A 23,020-nucleotide genomic window follows, 5' to 3' on the forward strand; every position below is an offset into this window, starting at 1 on the left:
TTACTGCTCTATTGGAACTGATTTGGTTCATCTAATTGTTGAAAATGGCCACATCCATCAGAATTGATCATAATATAGTATTGTTGTTGAAGTATATAATGATGATCTGCTTTTTCTTGTGCAGCATGATAAATTTGGAAATATGTTTAGAAGAACTGCACATGTTTAACCTACATTAGATTACTTAGAGGTGGGGAAGGGAGGGAGAAAAATTTGGAACAGAAGATTTTGCAAGGATGAATGTTGAAAACTATCTTTGCATATATTTTGAAAAATAAAAAGCTATTATAATATACAAAAAGAAAACTGCCTACTAACATCTGTGCTCTGTTGTATTTTTTTTTGTTAAATATTCCTAATCATATTTCAATCTAGTTCTCATACTCAAGAATATTGTACTTCATGTTTGATGTGTTCACAGTATATGATAAATGATACTTAACTGGCTATGTGACCCTAGGCAAATCACTTGGCCTTTTTGCTTCAGTTTTCTCTTCTGTACAACGGGGATAAACAATGGTACCTATCTCCAAGCCTTGTGAGGATCAAATGAGATGATAGTTGTAAAACACTTAGCATAATGTCTGGCACTTAGTAAGCTCTATATAAATGCATGTTGCTATTGTTATACTACAGTGGATAGAGTACTGGGCCTGCAATCAGGAACCCTAGACTCAAACCCAGCCTCAAAGTACAAGCTGTGCGACCTTGGGAACTTCAGTCTGCCTCAGTTTCCTCATCCGTAGCATGGGGATAATAATAGTACTGACCTCCAAGGGTTGTGAGAATTAAATGAGATAATACTTGTAAACCATTTCACACAGCACCTGACACACAATAAGCACTTAATAAATACTTATTTCCATAATAAATTAATACTATATATATATATGTATATGTGTGTGTGTATATATATATATACATATATATATACATGTATATATATGTGTATATATATATATATATATATATATATATATATATATATATATATATATATATATATATATATATCAGCATAAGTCTTTTAGCAGCTTTAAATCACATATTGCTCCGGGATTATCAATTTCAGATAGCTTTAGGACATTCTGCAGAATCTCTGAGAGTGAGGAAGACCAGAAAGCTAATGTCAGGTAAGCCTTTCTTATCTTTTACTTAAGTTGGGCAGCAGATTGCCTGACACTAGTGGTTCGTTTCTCTGTGTGAGTAGGAGCTTGATGTTCCAACTGCTTAAAAGGATAGCTAGCATTTTGACTGTTTTAGTGGTTTGTCTCAGAGTCTATCACTCTGTTCAGTCTTTAGAGATACGTGTGCCTGATCCTTCCAAACTCATATTGGACTGATCAGCCATAGCAGAACACATTGTACTCTGACTCCAATATTGTGATGTTATTGATTTTAGAAAATAAAGGGCAAACAATAACAATAGAGATACAAAAGCCTAAAGGAGTGACTGATTCTTGAAATCAGTAGATCCTCCACAGTAAAGAGAGTATGGTATCAAGAGATCACAAAGATCCCTTCTTTTCCCCAAGACTTAATCTCTAGAGGTCTTTCTGATCATTTTGTTATATACTTGGCCAAAACTGGTCAACAGACCCTCTGGTCCAAGAGTGACTGATCTCAAGATCAGTGGACTCTCAGTGATGGAAAATGAGACTGGAGATGCCTCTGTTCCCAGAAAAGAGTCCAAGTTTCCTACTATAGAGTTAGAGCTAGACAAACTTATGTTGGTCAGTGAACTTTGAGAACAGATCCTCCATTACTCAGATAAGGTCAATAATGCTAGTCCAACTTAGGAGAGTTAAAGGAATCTCAGACAGAACAAAGCATTTTAAAATGTCTTTGTCCCTGGAAATATCAACATTTCTGTGTCATTTACTAGAAAAATAAAGCATTTATATTCTTGGACAAAAGGATTTCACTAAAGTTTTAAAAAGTGATCCTTGTTTAATCTAAGTTAAGTGCACTCTGCATTTTTGGTTGTGTGAATGAATAACTGTTACAAGAAACAGAAATGTTTGTTCTTGTGTTTTCTGGGAGTTTGTACTGATGTCTGCTCACAAAAAAAAGTTGCTCAGTCCACAAATAGAATTGAAGCCAATCTAAAGGTTTTCTCTCCAATGACTTCAAAAACAGTAAAAAAAATCAATTTTGAAGTGTGAAGCTAAGATTTAGTTGATAAAATAAGGGCTAGTTTTAAATGAAGAGACAATTTTGCAAAAAAAGGCAAATTCGTTTTTGGAGTTTGGTTTGCCTGACCACAGAAAACTTTTAAATGACTTGTCAGGATTTATTTGCCTAAGTAAAATAGACGCAAAATACCCTAAAAAGAAATAGAATATGCCATTCATTTTCAAGTTGTTGAGTTTTTTAAAAACTTAATTTGGTAATGTTTTATATGATAGAATAAGAAACTGTAAACTTGAAAGTTTTAGCACTCATCAACTAAAGGCTTTGCAATGAATTTGAGATGAATAAAAACTATGCTAATTTGCAAAAGATTTAATGGAGTAAAATATATAATATATATATATATATATATATATATATGTAATGGAGTAAAAAATATTTAATGGAGTGAAAAAGTGATTTAAAAGCAAAAAAATAGGGGCAGCGAGGTGGCGCAGTGGATAGAGCACCAGCCTTGAATTCAGGAGGACCCGAGTTCAAATCTGGTCTCAGACACTTAACACTTCCTAGCTGTGTGACCCTGGGCAAGTCACTTAACCCTAGCCTCAGAAAAACAAACAAACAAACAAACAAAAACAAAAGCAAAAAAATATAAGATTAAGAAGGTAATTAGTAGTACTCTTCAAATAGAGAATAAATCAATAGCATTAGAAAGAAAGTAAAATACCAAATGAATTAACAATTGAACATTCTAAAAAAGAGAAGTACAATTCTATGATTTTCAAGGTTCAGTATGGATTAATCATCCAGTTTAAAAAAAAAAAGAAGAGAATTAAAAAACGGGTTAGATGTCATTTACACTGACAATGTAGAACTGAAATTCAATTAAAAGACAATGAGAAGTGTATAAGATGCTCTTAAAAGTAAAAATAGTGGATCAGTTAGATGGCGCAATGAATAGAGAATAGGTCCTATGATCAGGAGGACCTGAGTTCAAATGTGACCTCAGATACTACTGGGCAAGTCATTTAACCCTTATTGCCTTCTTTTCCCCTCTTTCCCTCCCCAACCCCCAAAATAAAAAAAAAATAATTCTGAGAATATAACTCTACAAACATTGGTATTAACTAGGCCCTTCAGATGCATGTCTTAATTTCTGATCCCTTAACAGTATTTCTGATCCCTTAACAGTAGGGAAATAGAAGGACTGATTTTTTTCACTTAAACAGGACACAAAAAGAAACTAGGTGGTATAGTCGATACAGAGCTGGCTTTAGACACTTATTATCTCTGTGATCTTAGGCAAATAGCTTAACATCTGTTTGCCTCAGTTTCCTCAAACTGAGGTAACAAAAGTATCCACTTACCAAAGTAGTTACGTGAATCAAATGAGATAATATTTGTAAACCACTTTGTACAGTGTCTAGAATGCAATAAGTGCTATTTAAATGCAAACTATTACTATTATAATATCACTTCCACTATCATCATCATCCAAAATCCTCATTTTTCTAGCTCTCAGAATCTCCATCAAGGGCTAATTTAGGAGGGGGAAGAAAAGTCCAGGATTTTGTAAATGTCAATGCTAGGTTTTGTTGGCCTTTAGATATGATAATAGTGAAATTGGTAGCCTGTAAAGCTGTGAAACTCCATTTTTGAAGTTGTAGTTAATCTTTGCTAATGATTTCCAAGCTTAATTTCAGAGACTCTGGCATTTTTGTGGATCTGGGGAAAGTTGCAGAAGTTAAGTAACAAGAATTAAAATTAAGCAAAATAAAATCTGGATTTATGTTAAGTTTGATAAATTAATTGGGATCCAATATTATTCATGACATGGTTGGTCTGTGCTGTCCGTGTTAACACAGGTACAGTCACACCTTTATAGTTGTGAGAGTAAAAAATGAGAAATATCCTGTCCCAGCTTCTGAATGAAACTTGTTGTTGATTTTTTATTTTCAATTTGATTTCGCTTATAAAACAGCAGAGTGGGGTGCTGTGCAAGCTACAGCTTCCTGGAGCCATAGGTGAGAGCTGAGTTTGAGGTAGACAAGAAAAATGAATGAGCAGTCCCAAAAATGGCTTAAAAACCCTCATGCCAGAGGCTCTAGTCCCTTTTGAACATCCCATACACCCCAAGAATGCAATGCAAAAATTTATATTTATGATTTTTTCCATATAGATAATTTAGAGATACATTTTATTGGATTAATTTATTTGATTGGTGATTAGTTTTACATTTATGTTTAAGCCTATAAAATTGTTTTATGTTGGTGTGAAGTTTTTTTCTTTGTGATTTTTGGGGATTTGTTGTATAGAAATGTTATTGATTTGGGGATGATATGAGTTATTTGTAATATGAATAAATGAATGAATAGAGCATTGGTTAAGCCTTTATGATACAAAGCACTGTGCCAAATACTGGGGAAACAAGAAGAAAAGTAAATTTTCACTAAAGGAGAATTCCTTCTCTCAAAGAACCCCCTTTCAAATTGGAGAGGCAATACATAAGGAAGTACTATATCCTCTTTAATAAGATGCTATGATGACTTCTAAATTAGGACCATTGGTAATTAGAGATTTTTTTTTTTTGCTGCAAAGAGAGTCTTTTTCCAGTTAATGGTCCTTTTAAAGTATTAAAACATTATATACTGTTTTGTCAAAATGTCATTTTCCTGGAGGATAGAGACAAGATGGCAGAGAAAAGGCATTTACTCACCTAGCTCTTTCCCAAACTCCTCTGAATACCTCTAAATAATGCTATACGCAATTCCTTGAGCAATAGAACCCACAGAAGGATGGAGTAGAATAATTTTCCAGCCAAAGAAAACTGAGGTCTCTCATACCTGAGTTAAGAGTGGAACACAGTCCAGAACAGGTTGCACCAGTATAAACTGGGCCTCAGAAATCAGGATCAGGCTTTGAGAGCTACTAACTTAGCAGTGGCAGCAGCCGCTTCTAGAGCCCTCAGCCCATAGACAGTAAGGGGTTGAACAACTGGTCAGAAAGAGAGTGATTGATTACAGGAGGTCTTTGCTAACACTGAGGCAGGGCTCTGTGGCTTTGTCTATACTCAGATCCAGGTGCAGTCCTGGGTGACTATCCCAGGATGAGGAGGAGCACTAAGAGTGCTTGTGGTCTCTCACAAACCAGGGCACAGTCAGAAGAGTAGCAAACATACTTCTCCTTAGATCATACCTTGGAAGAATTGAAAACTTACAGATCCCTAAAAGTATCTATGAAAACAGCTGCACAAAACCCATGAAACTTGGGACACTAGGCCAATGTGGAAGCATAATCCTATTTTAACAAAGAGTTGAAAATCAAGTAATAGGCTGAGAAAATAAGCAGACAACAGGAAAAAATTCTGACCATTGAAAGTTACTATGATGACAAGAAAGATCAAAACACTCTCAGAAGAGGACAAATCAAAGCTCCTACATCCAAAAAAAGCCTCCGAGAAAAATGTGAATTGATGTCAGGCTATGGAAGAACTTAAAAGAATTTTGGAAAGGTAGAGGAAAAATTAGGAAGAGAAATAAGAATGGTGAAAGAAAATAATGAAGAATGGTTGTAAAGGAAGCACAAAAAATACCTCCTCCCCAAATTACCTTAAAAACAGACTAGGCCAAATGGCAAAAGGGGTACAAAAAGCCAATGAGGAAAAAAATGCCTTAAAAAGCAGAATTGACCATGTAGAAAAAAGGGCACAAATATTCACTGAAGAAAAAACTCCCCAAGATAGAGTTGAGCAAATGGAAGCTAACAACTTTAGAAGAAATCAAGAAACAATAAAATAAAACCTCCAAAATGAAAAATATAGAAGACAATATGAAATATCTCATTGGAAAAATGATTGATCTGGAAAATAAATCCAGGAAAAATGATTTTAAAATTATTGAACTAGGAAAAAACCACCAGTTAATATAACTCAAAAAGCCACTTTCCTTATTACAGGTATCAGCTATCCAGTCAGCTATAGGAGATATAAGGAGTGTTCTACATCATTTCTGCTCGAGGCATCTATATGAGAACTCATCTCTCCCTACTAATCAGTGAGATTGTCTAATAGGGCGAGATATTTCAATGTGGCAGGTCATTGCTTTGAGATCCAGAATTTCTGGAAAGACAAACTATGGCCACATATGCTGACTTTTACTCATCAATGCTTACTATATATTCAAAAAATCAAGAATTCCTTCTAGCTAATTACTGTGGGATTTTGCCTAGATATTTTCAGATGGGGAATGCAGCCATTCATATTACGGGTTCTATAGCTATGACCTGTGAAGATAGTCTGGCTCTTGACTCACAGACTCTGGGAAGTTTGCATAAGTAGTCCAAGCTGATATATGGGATCTTAATACTTTCTAGTACCAAATACACCCTGAGGACGAGAATGTATCTACATTGGAAGAATCCACTTATAAATTCAAAATATTTATTCGGTAACAACTATGGTTAAAGGGATCACACAATGGATCCCTGTCATAATCCATTAGACTGTAAACTCATCGAAGGCAGGGACTGTCTTTTGTCTCTTTTTGTATCCCCAGCACTTATCACAGTGCCGGACATATAGTAGACGTTTACTAAATGCTTATTGACAATTTACTGACCATCAAAATAAAACTCAAATTGCCATTAAATTGGACTTCTTTGATACCTGTCAAAATTGTTCATCTGTACAGATGGCTGGCCACTGTTTAGAAAATTAGCAGAATCCTCAAATATATTTGGAACCTAGGTGTTTGTCTACAGTACTGCTTTTTGTTCCTCAATTCAAAGAAATGTCCTGAATCTATTATTCCATTTGGAATACTGTTATATCATTAAGAATAGTCTTGATTAACTTACTGTCTTGCTGCCTTCAGAAAAGCAAAACACAGAGAATTATATTCTTTGGAACAACTAAAGTGATCTGTCCTGCTGCTACAAAATTTAGTGTCTAGAATGAATACATATGAGATATGGATTGAAGGAAAAATATTGAATATGTTTCAAATTGTGCAGGAACACAAAGGTGAAAATTGTGGTGTGAAAGAAAAAAACGTCCTTTTATTTTCTCCAGAAATATCAAAAAATGATATTTCTCCAGTTTAAAATTCTTTCCAGACCCTTTTTGTCTTCTTTAGGAAAATGGGAAGAACTAAATCCAAAGCCTCCTTTTAAAATGGAGTAAGGATAATAATTAAATTTAACTTTTTTTTTTTTTTTTTTTTAATGTATACATTGTCTCCCCACACCCAGAAGTGATTATTGGTATACTGACTCACCTAAAATACAGCACCTTGTCTAACTGAAATCCAAGATTAGAATATCCATCACAGAAAGGAATTCTTTTCAGTCCTGGAGGGGAGCAGTACAAGAAGGAACAAAATAGTTCTGGACTCTTAACTCCATCTTGAATTTTTAGCATATTTTGATCTCTTTCTTTGTTCAAGATTTCTATAAATGTAACCTCAAGTTGTCTTGAAGTAAAGAGTCATTTCAAAGGACTGGAGAACTTTGCCAGTCTGACCAACTCCCTCCAGTTAGAATTGCTTGGATACAGATTAATGATATATGAAATAAAACTATTTCCAGCAGTCTTGAGTCTTGATTGATATTAATGTTTTATCTTTAACAGGGATATGGTTGTTCTCTTCAAGAGTTCAGTTATTCACCAAATATGAACTGGATATGAAGGTAGGACTTAAATTCTGTTTGCTTCTGTGGTTTTTGCAGTAAAATAAAATTATCTATACTTCAAATCTTGTCAGTTTAGTTTTATAATTGAAAGTCAATTAACTTTTATTACTTTTTTCAGATTTATTTGGGCTTTGGATATATAGAAATCTTAATTGTTCAAGAAACATATATTTAGTTATTCTGGACAGGACTGTCAAATTTGATTATTACCTTTTCAATTTTATCCAGGCTTCCTAGCTCTCACATCATTAATAAACTGCCAGCTTATGTTAGGGAGCATTATGGAAAGTGAGGACAAGAATCCCTAACATACAGAGAAAATACCAAAACTTAATGAATATTCACTTTTAACCTACTATTTCTAACTAAGAGCTGCAAAAAGGAGAGATAAGTGCTGAAACAAGTGAGAAATCAAATATAAATTTCCTTTGCTTCATAATTTTACGTATAGTTTAAAAGAAATCATAGAATTCAAATTCAAGTTCTATATTTGCCATGTAGTATCTGTGGGATTTTGAACATGGGGATGTCATTTTTTCCATTTATAAAATAAAGACACTGACCAATAAAGGTTTATTAAACTGGAATGCGAGAACTTGTTTATTAAAAACTATAATTTTGAGAGTGGAGTTTCAATAGAATTGACTTAATTTGTAATCCTACTTATTTTATTTTTTGCATTTTAAAACATTATTCTGTGAAGAGATTCCCCAGGGTTCAACAGGCTGCCAAAAGGATCTATTACGCAAGAAAGGTTAAGAACCCTGGAACAAGCTGATCTCTGAGGTTCCTTTCTGTCCTAAGTCTATGAATCAAGAACTAGATTTAACCATGCTACAGGCATAAATGAGCAAAGTAAACATGCACAACATTATTGTACCTATGTGATAGGAAGGGCCACTGAATCAGAAAGGGTTAATACCAATTAACTTTTCCTAAGCCTATAATAATAGGAATAAGGAAAGATTATCATGTGGAAGGAATATCATTGGTAAACATGAGTGGTACCAATGCAAATCTTTGCAGACAATGCTTTTTGAAAATGATTTGTGAGGTCGTAAATATAAAAGGGCACCTGATGGAAATTTAGAATGGTAATGAATTTTAAATTGATTCCTCTATGACATACAATTACAGAAGAGCCTCTTTATACCATTCCACATTGATCACTCTTGTCTCTCTACTCCTATAGTACTTGTAAATCTGAACCTTACACTTTAGCACTTCATTGGGTTTTAATCTTATATTCTTTAACCCCCACATTCATCTGTCTATGCAGTTGTGTTAGTCTAGTGAGGCATTATACTAGGATAGGATATGTAAATAGCCCTGTATTCTCAAAGGTTATGCTATCAAATCATAAGCTCTGGGAGGTCATGCTAAAATGGAAGGGTTATGAGTATGAGGTCCAGAGAAAGCCTGTCTTTGCAGAGGGTCATTCTCAGAAGGCCAGTCACCTCAATGACATTTTAAAAATAGTTTTTAAAAATTTTTTCCAATTACATTAAAGATAGTTTTCAATATTCACTTTTACAAGATTTTGAGTTTCAAATTTATCTCCCATCCTCCCTTCCTCTCTTCCCCCTGCTTCAAGATGGCAAGCAATCCGGATATAGGTTATATATGTACAATCATATTATAAACATATTTCCAATTAATCATGTTATGAAAGAATCAGAACAAAAGAAAAAAAACACAAGAAAGAAAAAAACAACAACAAAAATAAAAATAGTATGCTTCAAGCTACATTCAGACACCATAGTTCTTTTTCTGAATGTAGAAAGTGTTTTTTCATTATGGCTCTTGGAATTGTCTTGGATCACTACTACTGAGAAGAGCTGACTCTATCAAAATTTATCATTGCACAATGTTCTGGTACTATCTACAATTTTCTGGTTCTGCTCACTTCACTCAACATCAGTTCATAAGTTATTACAGATTTTTCTGAAATCCATCTATTCATCATTTCTTATAGTACAATAGTATGAAGAATTTTTTTTTAAGTCATGGAAACCCAAGAAGGCATAGAGAGTTTGTGATTTTTATGGATGGATTCTAGCCCATGTTTTATAGAGGCAATCAAGCATCCTTGAAATATACATGAAGGGGATAAGTGTGAATTCCTAGTAGAGACATTCTATTTTTGCATCCTCCAAAGTGATTGCCTAACAAAACTCTGCATACATAGTTAGTGCTTAATAGAGACTCAAAGGGTTCAGATAAAAAAGAAATATTTGGAGACCCACAAAATTCATAATTTAATAAAGTCCTTTGTAGTTTTTTTGTGTGTATATTCTATGAAATTTATTTCACAAGAAAGGAACTCACTCCACTTTGCATCTTTTGGTCTGCCTAATTTCAACTCAAAGGAAAAAAATGCTTCTGAGCTAGTCCCTGCCCTTTCCCTTTCCTTTCTCCTTTTGTTTGTTGTCTCTCCCTTTTAGATTGTAAGTTTTTTGAGATCAGAGACTGTCTTTCTTTTTATCAATTGTATACTAGTACTTAGCACAGTGTCAGGCACATATTGGGCCCTTGATAACTATTTATTGGATTGGATGGCTTGGGATTCCTCTAAATTCCTCTAAAAATAATTGAGTCCAGGGATTGCTGATAGGCAATTCTGATAGTTTTGAATTTGTTCATTTATTCTGGAAAACAGTTTGTAATTATGCTTTGAGAAGTGACCAAAATCATCCAGAGAACTCATAGTTAGGCATATCCCCAAGGTAGTCAGAAACAAAGAACGAACACATATATACTAAATATTCATGGCAACACTTTTTATGGTAATAAAGAATCAGAAACAAAGTAAGTGTTCATTGACTGTGAAATGCCAAATCAAGTTGTAGCACATAAATATACTATAATATCACTATACCATAATAAATAAATACTAAGAAGCCAATGAAGCATAGGAAAACATGAGTTCTAATCTCATATTGACCCTTATTTACTATCTATATGACTGAGCAAGTCCCTTAATATCTCTGGGTCCCATTTTCCTCATTTGCAAAATGAGATTTCACTAACTGATATCTCTTTTAACTGAAAATCTGTCCTCCTGGGATGTGGTCTCCAAGGGAACTAAATTGCACAGTTAGGGAATTATCCAGATCAAATCCAGATCAAAATAATTGTTCTATTCTTATTGCAACTTACTCTGGACACCTGAGAGGAACATGCAGGATGTGGAATTGCATGTGTTGCAGGATTGTGTGTGGTCAGTGATTAATTCTGGGTGGTGGACTTTTTGATTATGGCAGTCTGGCCTGTGCTGCTGGGGCTAAGGAATGGAAAGAAAATCTGAAAGTTCTGCTGGCATCCTCTATAGCGGATGGGGAAAATGATGACTAGAGACTAGATTGAAACTATGAGAAATACCTGAGGCTATTCCAAGCCCTGGCTTGTGAGTGGGTACCACTGCCATCTGCTGGACAGAGTGGATATCAGGCTTGTTTGGAAAAGCTGCTCTATTACCTATAGGAACTGCTCAACATTTTCTTCTGTGCGGAGAAATACGGAGAAATCTTTGTTTGGAATCACACCGACTGTTCTCCATGCTAAGTAGCCGGAAACTCTTGCACACTTGAGACTGCTGAGCACAGTTTGCATTCCTGGGGAAGGTGAGATGGGCTTCCATGAAAGAAAGGAGGGAAAGGCTACTAAATTTGGTGACCATTTAAATGAAAAGGCTTAAAGTCCTGGAGTGCATCCACATTTATCACAGACCTGCTGTTGCATGTTCCCAAATAGTCTACCTGATTTAAAAAAAAAAAAAAAACTCAGCAAAACAAATCTATAAGCAATCTGAATAATGATTTCTTCCTGCTGGATTTGGAATCTCGTGACAAAGGAAGTAATTGCTCACTTGAAAAAAAATTCTTTATGAGCTGTTATGCTCCTTCTGCTCTGATGTGTACTGTAGCACATAGCAGAAAATAGGAGTTTTTTATTGACAAAACTTTTTTCCTTACCACAATCCATAAATTTCCAGTAAACAAACTGCTACAAAAATGATACTAACATTTAAAACACACTTAAATTTGACAATATACCCAATACATATTATGTCTTACAACAATGGAAAGTAAATATAAAACTCATTTTAAAGAAGACTAAACTAAAGCTGAAGGAAGTTAAATGATCTGACTGGAGTTATACAGCTAATATATCTGAGACAGGATTTGAACCCAGGTTTTACAGATCCAAATTCCTACATGCTATCCACCCTACCACAGAGCTACCTCATGCCCAATAACTGCAGTGAGCATATATAAGAAAGATTTTTAGATAGGTTATTCCTTGCTCCAATATATGTTTATAATATATTTAATATTTCTTCTATTCATAACTTCTTCTCAATGGCAGTCTGTATATATAGCAACTTCTGAAGTCAGTTTTCAATGAATGAAAAACAAAGCCAAATTTTACATAACAGAATATATTTTGGGTATTGTTTTTTTTTCCCCTAAGGGCAAGAAAAATATTTAACATTTATGAAAAACTTAAAAAGTCTTTTTTTTCCCCCCCATTATGGTAGGCAGAAGACAACCACCTATATAAAGTTAGGAAGACTTTTTTAGTCACATCCAAGTCTTTATGACCTGATTTGAAGTTTTCTCGGCAAATATGCTGGATTGGTTTGCCATTTCTTTCTCCAGATGAATTTTCCTGACTCTAGGCCAGGCATACTGTGCCACAGTGCAGCCCTAGCTTAAATTCTATCTCTGCTGCTTAATTACCTGTGTGACTTTTGGCAAATGACTTAAATATATGGGTCTAAGTTTCCTCATCTGTAAAAAGAGTAGATTCTATCAGATGATCTCTAAAGTCCCTTCCAGCTCTAAATCTATAATCTTTTTAGGTTATGGATTCTGGGTATTAGGCTACAAATGTAACAGATGAGGAAGCTAATAATACTTAAGAGAATTTGCTCCTCAAACTTAGCAGGCAGTACAATAGGAAGGAAGGAGATGAACCTCCTTCTGATTATACATGATTTTGCTTTTCTTTATCAGGTCTGTGTATTTTGAAAGTCTTTTGTTCCATATAGTTTATAGATCATGAACATCTGGAAACATCTATTTAAAAGGTTGCTTTCAAGTTCAATGCTGTCCATATCTAGGTGATTGTGGGCAGCAGCTCAGTTTGAGATAGGTCTGGTTAGAGTATGGTTTGTTGAATAAGTTCTCCTGGATCTTTTAGGGTTTGTTTCTGTAGTATGGAGATTTCTTTGTGGTTGATAATCCATGTTTTATATGGGTCTTCAATCTTCTGTCATTCAGTGGGTCTTGGAAAATACCATTTCTGGCAAAAAGAGGGGCCAGTGGTTGAAACAATGTCATAAATAGGGTTTTGGCCAGATATTACTAGGGTCTTTTGTGACTCTGCAATGAAATCTGACTATAATGCATTAACAATGGCATGGCAAAATGATGTAAGTTTGGGTAACTTTATGCTGGGCTTATTATTCTTCAGAGAGTTAATGGGAAATTGATTTGTAGAGATAAAAAGTCAATATCCATTTGCATACTGATAATAAAAATAAACTTTTGTTTAGTAAATACAAAATAAAGATTCTTATATAAATTCTTTTTAGACACGGTCAAAGAAAAGGAATCCTCTTTATTTCAAATAAATTCAAATAAATAAATAAGTATTATTTACTACTAATTACATTCAAAGTGTTGGGCTAGGTGTTAGAAATAGAAAACCAGAAAAAAAGTACTGGCCCTCAGGGTGCTTACATTCCATTGGGGAGAGATTTTAAAGTGCAGACAGATAAGTAAATGCAAGAAACAAAGCCACAACTACAGAGTGAATATAGAAAGGCTTTAGGTAAGATCTGATCCTAGAGGGAAATTAAGGTTTGTAAGGGGTGAAAGTTTGAGGACAGTCAATTTAGGGAAATAGCTGGTAGCCAAGAGTATGGATACAATGAGTATTGAAAGGGAAATAATATGAAATAAGTCTGGAAAGATACATAGGAGATGGGTTGCTAAAAAGCATCACCATTACAACATTCATAAATGGTCATCCACTGAGGAGGAACCCATTACTATCTTTCAACTGAGGCAGCCTATTACACTTTGTATGACTATTTCTTAGAATGTTTCCCTTTATTTCAAGCTTAAATTTGTCTCTTGACCATTTTCACTCAGCACTCTGGGGCCAAGAAGAACAAATTAATTCCTCTTCCATGGAATAGACCTTTAAATACTTGAAGTTTTCCTTTTCTTTCTTCTTTTTTAAAAGCTTTTTATTTGTTTACATATGTATAGATAGTTTCAAATATTCACCCTTGCAAAACGTTGTATCAAGTTTTTTCTCCCTTCCTTCCTCCACTCCTTCCACTAGACATCAAGTAATCCAACCTAAGTCAATTTGAAGTCTTCACTTCTTGAGGCTAAACATCACCATTCAAAAGGGGAAATTAGAGAGGTGTAAGAAGACCTCATTTTAGACAAGGGTCGGGAGACTAGTACCAAAATGCAAATAGAATAGTTCAATTTTGCTGGAATGGAGGGTATGGTATATAAAAGGAACTAGTTTGAAATAATTCTGGAAAGTTACTTTAGAAGTGGACTACAGATTGGGATAAGAATTCACTATTTGACAAAAACTGCTGGGAAAATTGGAAGCTAGTATGGCAGAAACTAGGCATTGACCCACACCTAACACCATACACCAAGATAAGGTCAAAATGGGTTCATGATCTAGGCATAAAGAATGATATTATAAATAAATTAGAGGAACATAGAATGGTTTACCTCTCAGATCTGTGGAGGAGGAAGGAATTTGTGACCAAAGAAGAACTAGAGATCATTACTGATCACAAAATAGATAATTTCAATTATATTAAGTTTAAAAGTTTTTGAATAAACAAAACTAATACAGACAAAATTAGAAAGGAAGCAATAAACTGGGAAAACACTTTTACATTCAAAGGATCTGATAAAGGCTTCATTTCCAAAATATATAGAGAATTGACTCAAATTTATAAGAAATCAAGCCATTCTCCAACTGATAAATGGTTAAAGGATATAATAGACAATTTTCAGATGAAGAAATTGAAACTATTTCTAGTCATATGAAAAGGTGCTCTACATCACTATTGATCAGAGAAATGCAAATTAAGACAACAAGACTAAAAGATGATCAATTCTGATTGATGTGGCTCTCTTCAACAATGAGATGATTCAGACCAGTTTCAGTTGTCTAGTAATGAAGAGAGAGGGCTGTGGGAACTAAGTGTGGACTACAACTTAGTATTGTCACTCTTTCTGTTATTGTTTGCTTGCATTTTTGTTTCCCTTCTAAGTTTTTTTTTCTTTCTAGATCCGATTTTTCTTGGGCAGCAAAATAACTGTATAGCTATGTGTATATATATATATATATATATATTGGATTTAACATATAATTTAACATATTTAACATGTATTGGACTAATTGCCATCTAGGGGAGGGGTTGGGGGAAAGGAGGGGAAAATTTGGAACAGAAGGTTTTGCAAGGGTAAATGTTGAAAAAATTACCTATGCATATGTTTTGTAAATAAAAAGATATAATAATTTTTTTTTTTTCTTAAAGAAGTGGACTACAAAAAGCTGTGAATGCCAGGATAAGTAGTTAAGTAGATAACAGAAAAGAGTTTCCAGGAGAAGGTATAAAGAGCTGAAGAGAGACAAAATAGGATGAGAACTGAAGAAAGAATATTTAGAAACTATTGGTAACTTGGCGGAGAGCAATTTAAGTTAAGTGATTGGCTTAGAAGCCATACTGCAAGAAGTTGTAAAAGATGCAAAAGATGAAATGGAAGGATGGCAGTTGATACTGTTTTCCCTAAGAGTTTGAATGGTTAAATTTATATGGGAGCAGCATGTTTGATGGATTATGGAAGAAGACCTAGCCTCAATCTCAGTCTCCTCATAAATAAAATGCAGTCCTTCCAGGTTTGGATCCATGGTCCTATGAGCCTATGATTTCCTATAACAGGAAAAAGGTTGGAGGGGGAGGGGAAGCAAAGACATATCTTACCAATAAGACCTTTATGGGAACAGAAATTGAATGCATTAAGGGAATTCATCTCTGACCAACCTGCCCCAAACAAAGAGTTTATTAAACTAAATATATAGATGCATCTGTGATACTCTATTATTTTACAAAGTGTGAAAAAAGTTTCTTTGAATTGGAAGAGGAGGTTGGCCAGTAGCCTAGAGATTGACCATAACTCTGATAGCCCTTTAAAAAGCTAAGTCTTAGAGCCAGGCCAGGAACAAGGCAGCAGTCAAGAAAGAACTTAGACTCTGAGAGGAAATCAAATCTTTATTCTCTCTCAGAGCATTGGAAAAGGAGATAATTTTCCGACTCCTTCCCTATGTTTAACCATGGTGTTTTGAAATCAAATTATATAACCAATAAGAGATAGATACCACATTTATCAAGAAGCAGATATAGAGGAAAAAAAATCCAGACAGATATGGTGAGACAGAGAGACAGAGAGAGACAGACAGACAGAGACAGAGAAAAAGTGAGAGACACAGACAGGGACAGAGAGAAAGAGAGAGAGACAGAGAAAGAGACAGAGAGAGCAAGACAGAGAGAGCCAGAGCCAGAGCCAAAGAGAGACAGAGAGAGTCTTGTAAAGGAAAGAAGTAGATTTTTTAGGAGATAAGAAAAAGAGGTGACTATGGATTCAAGGAAAACTAGCCCTAGCAATAATAATAGTTAATATTTATGGAATGGTTTGATGTTTGCACAATGCTTTGTTTATATTAATTCATTTGATTGTCACAACAACCCCTGTAAGATTTTACCTATAGAAAACCAAATCTTAAAGAAGTTAGGTAACTTTTCCAAGATCACACAAGTCATAATGATCTGAAGCAGGATATAAATTCAGGTTTTCTTGAATGTAAGTCTATTACTTTATCAACTTTGCCACCCAGTTGTCTAATCTGAGAAGCCTAGTAAGTAAAGGGAAAAAGCATATAGACTCCATGAGGAAAGAAAGGAAATTAATACACTTCAATTCCTGTGGTGAGTTGCCCTGGCTACAGGTTTTTTTCTACAGATGTGCCCCACAATTATAGTCTAAATTTGTGATCACTGTTCCTTTGGATGTTATGTGTATTAGTGAGAGAATGCACCCTAGGTTTCTGTGTTTGTATGATGGTAGGGGTGAGGGGTGGAGGGTGAGAGGTGATTTTTTTATTTCTACAATCCTTTCTGTGCCATATTAGTGTGTTTGCTATCAGCTAAAATATGTCTATTGTCTAATTGTTAATAAGTGGAAGCTTTCGAGCCTTTACATTTGAAATAAAGACCCATATAACTTAGAACCTGTGAGTGCTAAGTATTCTATGAGGAATCAACTCAGGAGTTAGCCCACAAGTTGGAGAATACAAGAAGAGGAGCTACACCTAATTGAAGGATTTTTTTTCCCTTCAGCTAAAGGATTATTCATTATCCAAGTTACCAAAAGCTTTTGTATTTCATTTTGGACCACAACATATATAATTTACCAAAATACAGTTCTATTATTGTTATAAAACAAGTTTTTGAAGCCACACTAAACTGGAATAGTATTAGGAGAATGAAATCCAGATTAAAATTGTAGATGAAAGAGGCAAAAGTTAGTAGTAAAGAAAGAAAAATTATATTATGCTAACAGTGTATATTTGCAGGAAGATAAAAGAAAGAAGTGTAAAAAAATAGTAAATTCAGTTATATTAACAAATCATAAGTTTTATTTTTTTAAAAAGCAATGTTTTTAAAGAAATACAATTAGAATTTCTAATCATGTAGACAAACATAAACTAGCCTAAAGTAGGCAGTACTGAAGTTAAAGAGTTTCAAAAGCTTATTCTCTTAAGAGTTTTAGAAATTCCTCCTGAAATCTTATTACATAATTGATTTCCACTGCCTGTTAAGAAAATATTTGCTTACAAAAAGGATAAACTGCAAGCCAACCCTTATCCAAATTATCACAAATCCCAATTTAGTAGGGAATTAGTGAGGTTTTACATTAGCATATAGTAAAGGAAAATAAGGGGACAAATATTATGGACTCTCTGATTAACAAAATAAAAGGATAATGTATGACTCATATCCTATATATCACCACGATGTTAGGTACTTTAGTTTTGAAAAGAGCCACTCAGGATATAAATCTAACTCATCTGAAATGTTGCCTAGTAAAATATGTGTAACTTTCTAAGTCCTCTAACTTAATCTCTCATATTATGAAATGTGGCTTGTGATGAAAGGCTATTTCATTTTAAATTCCATTTTCTGCACAATATTTCTTCAGTTTAATCTCATCAACAATCATATGAGTTCATTATTTAAGTTCAGTAGAACTGGAGCTAGCCATAAAGGACCTGGGTTCAAATTTCCTCTTCTACTTAGTAACTATGACTGCACAAATCACTTCATTTCTCTCCATCTCAAAAAGTAAGAGAGTTGAACCTTCATGCTTTTTTAAAGCTCTTTCTACCTCTGAATTTGTGATGCTGAAAAGTAATTGTTTCATATTTTCACTCAATTATACATAACTATAACCAACATTGTCAGTGAGCCTACAAAGATATTATTGTTCATAAAAGTTAAAAAAATATAGTTCATAAAAACATAACTTAAAATAGCACAAAGACTTGGGAAACTGATTTATCATAACAAAAATATTTGAAGGGCAGTAGTTTGAATTGTAATTCAAATGAAAAGCATAACCTTTTCAGAGAAATGCCAGGGCAAGTGATCATTTCTGAAAGAGATCACATTTAATCAGAGCTTTATGGACACTGAATCTTCAGTTTCCCCATTATAATATATCTTCCACTAACTTTAATAGTTCTTCTTTATGAAAATAAAATGCACAGACTAAATAATTTTAGGGCCAAAGAATATTTTAAAAATTGAATGGCATGTTTTTATATTAGATTCATCTTTTAAAATCATTATCAAAGGTCAGTCTTTCCCCTCATTTTCCTAATAAGGATGTAATCCTTAGCAATAAATACTATATACTGGATAAAAATAAAACTTTCCAAAAATCACAGAATATGAAGGGAGATGTTTAAATTGCTATTATTTAAAGACAATCACAAACAGAACTACACAAATCTAGTATTCAAACACTAAAGGAAGAATTTAAAACACACTGATATGTTCCAGTTAGAAGAGAGACCTCTAGTGTGCATGTGCTAAAGCTCCTTTAGTGTGTGTGTGTGTTGTGCTCCAGGCGTAATTAATACACCAGAATCACTGCAGTCATTTTGAATACTCCGATGGTAAATTTACAAAATATCACACACTAAATTAATTTAGAAATGTCTTTATTAAGTTAATGTCATTTTGCTCAAGTAGTATCAGTTGCCTTGTATAAGCAAACAATGAACTTTATTTTGTGATTCAAAGTTTAAAAATTCCATGTGGCCACCTCCTCCTAGTAATAACGAAAACTTCAAACCTACTCTCTTTATAGTAACTGCTAACAATTTTTTCAATCAAAGAGCAGTAGGAAGCCTCAACCAAATTGTTACAATCAGTGTGCAGTCTCTTGCACCCCAAGCACCTTTATTTCACCAAGTGGTATAAAAATAATAACAATAAATTTATCATGCTGGTTGTTCATTAATTTATTAAATAAAGTGATCTGTTGTAAAGGACAAATATGGCCTAGCTATTAGGTTCCACAAATTCTAAAAAACTAGGTACCTCCTTGGTTTGGAGATCAGATGTCATTACATTTTTTGAGAATTAGTTTCAGTCTTTAAAAAATCCTCTATTTTCTCTTCTTCCACATTAAAAACACATTTGAGGTACACAGAGAATGTTTTTCTTTCAAAACACACACACACTCACAAAACAGGAGGTCTCTTAAGGAGTCTACTGCTGAGAAGGTAAAAGCATTTTGCTCATTTTTAATTTGCTAAAACAATCCAAGCCTGCTTGGTACCCAGAGGGTATTCTCAAATAAACTTGTATCTCTAGCTGCCAGCTTAGTTGATTGAAAACAGAAGGCGAACATTTCTTAAAGAATGAGTATGTTAAACTGTAATGTCTCTCCTCTCCACCCCCACCCTCCCCAACCAGGGACAGACACACAGACAGAGAGAGAGAGAGAGAGAGAGAGAGAGAGAGAGAGAGAGAGAGAGAGAGAGAGAGAGAGAGAGAGAGAGAGAGAGAGAGGATTTACTCGAAAGCAGCCAGTCCTATTATCTAAGAGATAATGCAGCACTTGTACCAAATTACTTTTGCTCACTGTTTTGCACCTTTTACAGAGGAAGTCAAAGCCACAGAGATATGGGACAGTTCCTGCGAGCTGCTCCCAGACTCACAAAGCAGCAATTCCTTTTGCAACTTTGGTAACTTAGTTGGCTCTCGCCCATCCAGCCTCCGGAGCAGTCACGTTGAAAGATATTTTGATAACAGAAGACCACCACTTCAACTACAGTGCAACTGTTAGAAAGCACAAAGGCAGATGCGTAATAGCTAGGACCTAGCGGGTGTAATGGGAACAGTGAGAAGTAGCAGGGTGGCTGGAGTGGGGGAGTGTGTATCAGTGGACACACGTTACTTTCATCTACCACCGCGAATAAAGGGATGGGGCTCCCTGAGCTACGAACTGTCTGAATATCCCTTCTTGCTTATTGGGAAAAGAAAGAAAGGATCGATTTCACTTTTAACCTGACCTCCCAAAGAAAAGCCCCATTTTCTTATGTTGTCTTTTCAGGCTAGGCGTGGAGTCCTTATTTAGTTCCTGGAGGGGGTGGGGGTGAAGGGAAAGGAAGCACACACCACACACTTCAATGAAAGTGGGTGAAAATAATCTCCCCTGCTTCCCTAGGGGAAGGGGTTGGATTGGGGCCAAAGAGCTCCTACTCCCTCCGCCTCAGGCCATGGGTGCAAACTAAGCGGGAGAAGCAGAGAGGAAGCTATGTCCCTTTAAGGGAACCTAGGCAGACAGAAGGGGAGGGAAGGATGCGGGCTTCGGGCTCAGGCGCTGCAGGCACCGCGGGGAAGAGGCGAGCGCAGCAAAGCCACAGCCATTACCTGCAGCGCTCACATCCTCCTCCTCCTCCTCCTCTTCCTCCTCCTCCTTCTTCTCCTCTTCCTCCTCCTCCTCCTCCTACCCCCCTCCTCGTTCTTCTCCTCCTCCTCCTTCTCCCCTTCCTCTTCCTCCTCCTCTCCTCCTCCTCCTCCCCCTACCCCCGCAGCCAGTCCCCGCCTCCCAAGGAGACTTCTAATCCAGAGCATGTGCCGTGCCCTTTATCGCGGAAGGGAGGGAAAGGAGGGGGGAGGAAGAGGAATGAGAGCTTTTAAAAAATAAATGAAACGTTTGCACCCAAAAAAGGCGGTGTTGTGTGTGTAAGGGTGTGTGTGTGTGCAGCACAGACCGACAGAAGCTGGAAAGAAGGGGGCTTTAACAGGTCCCCAGTGTCTGCCCAAGGGGTGAATGCACAAGAGATCCGACCAGCACCGCAGGGGGGAGAGGAAACCACTAGCAGTCGGCTGCATACAAAAGGGAGACCAGGTCCCTCTTCAGAAAAAAAAGAGAGAAAAGAAAGAAAGAAAGAAAAAGAAAATAGCCCCGGGGCAGCATCTGCACCAGAGCCACAATGGCGCCTTTCACGGAGCTTTCGGGGGCACCGGGGAGACAGGCAGAAGCTGGGGAGCAGCGGCGAGCAAAAGCCAGGCAGCCTCGGGCCTGGCCCCCTTCACCCCCCACCGTGCGCTCCTGCTGGGAGGGGGCGGTGCGGACGCGGGGGGCAACTACTGCCGCCTGGCCCACCCGATGAGCCATCTCCGTGCACTTGGGCAGGGGGTGTTTCAGAGGGACAGACTGGGAGGGGAAAGGAGAACAGAAAAAGGGTTGGGGGGGGCTGGTGGAGCGAAAGCAGAGCTGGGGTTTAGATGCGGGGGGGGCGGGTGTAAATGCGCTCCCAGGGCTTCCAGGAGGGAGCCGCGGCCGCTTGGCACAGACGGGGTTCCCGGAGAGCCACCTCCAGCTCCTGGGCACCGCCGGGATCCGGAGGGGCATTGCAACTCTCGCCGCCGCACACGGTGGCAAACCCCAGACTGGGGCAGCCCGGCCCGCCGCCGCGCACTCTTCTCCCCCCCTCTTCTCCTCCAGCTGGCTTTTCCAACGTTTGGTGGAGGGAGGAGGGGAAGGAAGGAAGAAAGAAAGGGAAGGAAAGGAAAGGGAGGGAAAAAAAAGAACTGGAGGAAGTGGCAGCCGCTGCCGCCGCTCATCGGAGAGGAATTTGCCAACCCCACCGTGGCTGGCTCTGTGTGTGCGAGAGTGTGGAGCGCTCTCTCCCATGCCTGGCACATGCGTAAAAGCGAGTTGCGCCCAAAGTCCCAGCCATACCCTCCTTAGCAAATAATAACAAACCCAAACCGTCAGATCTTACCTGAAACATTGAAGCACAAAGTCTCTTTCCAAGTCCCCTTCCTTTCCTCTCCCCCCTTCCGATTTCTCTCCCAGCGATCTGCTCAGCTCGCTACACCAGAGAGAAATGCAATAGCTTGGCTAAGGTAGACAGAACAAAATACAGAGAAGAGTTGCTCCAGGGCTTTGAAACCCCTCAAGGCAAGGATCAGGATACAATTAGCTCATGCCTCTACCTCCAGTCTAAATCAATCTCCAAAATAAAACTTAAATCAAATTAACTGATCACACGGGCAGAAAATTGATCTCCTTCAAAAATAAAGCTGTACATATATGTATTTATAAATAGATAAATAGATATATATATAGGGATTTTTTTTTTAGATTTTTTGGGGGATGGAAAACCAGTCTCGTTCCAGCCTCCAACTTGCTTTTTACTCTCCTCTTGCACAGAAAAGCTGATTTTAATCGTTGTGATTAGTTTTGATGTAACGTTTCGCAGGCGATTTCTGCAAATGGATGGAGTGTTTCTTTGCCAAAAGAGGGAAAAGCAGCAGATGATGATAATTATAAGGATTGTGAGTTGTTTCTTTTATTTGTATTTAGATCTTCCTCTTCACTTTCCCGAGTTGACCTGACATTGCCATTGCACTAAGGTCGGGCAACTTGTTGATTAACATCACCTCCTCCTTGGATCAAAGGATATGTGATAATTTGGCAATAGAGCAACACATTTTCTGTTCCCTTGGCTATATAACTTCCCAAATGACGTGTATAAAAATAAGCACATGGAGTCTGCTTTGCCC

The 23,020-nt window shown here is 36.5% G+C and overlaps 1 protein-coding gene across 1 annotated transcript in view; it reads right to left on the reverse strand.

The window, feature by feature from the left end:
- Positions 1-22,366, reverse strand: part of KCTD1 (potassium channel tetramerization domain containing 1) — a 253,367-nt gene extending 231,001 nt beyond the window's left edge. The window contains exon 1 of the mRNA XM_074276982.1: positions 22,237-22,366. Coding sequence (XP_074133083.1) covers positions 22,237-22,245 — 9 coding nt within the window. The 5' untranslated portion in view covers positions 22,246-22,366. The remainder of the gene's footprint in view (positions 1-22,236) is intronic.
- Positions 22,367-23,020: the final 654 nt, after the last annotated feature.

Source organism: Sminthopsis crassicaudata, chromosome 1 (genome assembly GCF_048593235.1).
Source record: "Sminthopsis crassicaudata isolate SCR6 chromosome 1, ASM4859323v1, whole genome shotgun sequence".
Taxonomy (NCBI): Eukaryota; Metazoa; Chordata; class Mammalia; order Dasyuromorphia; family Dasyuridae; genus Sminthopsis; species Sminthopsis crassicaudata.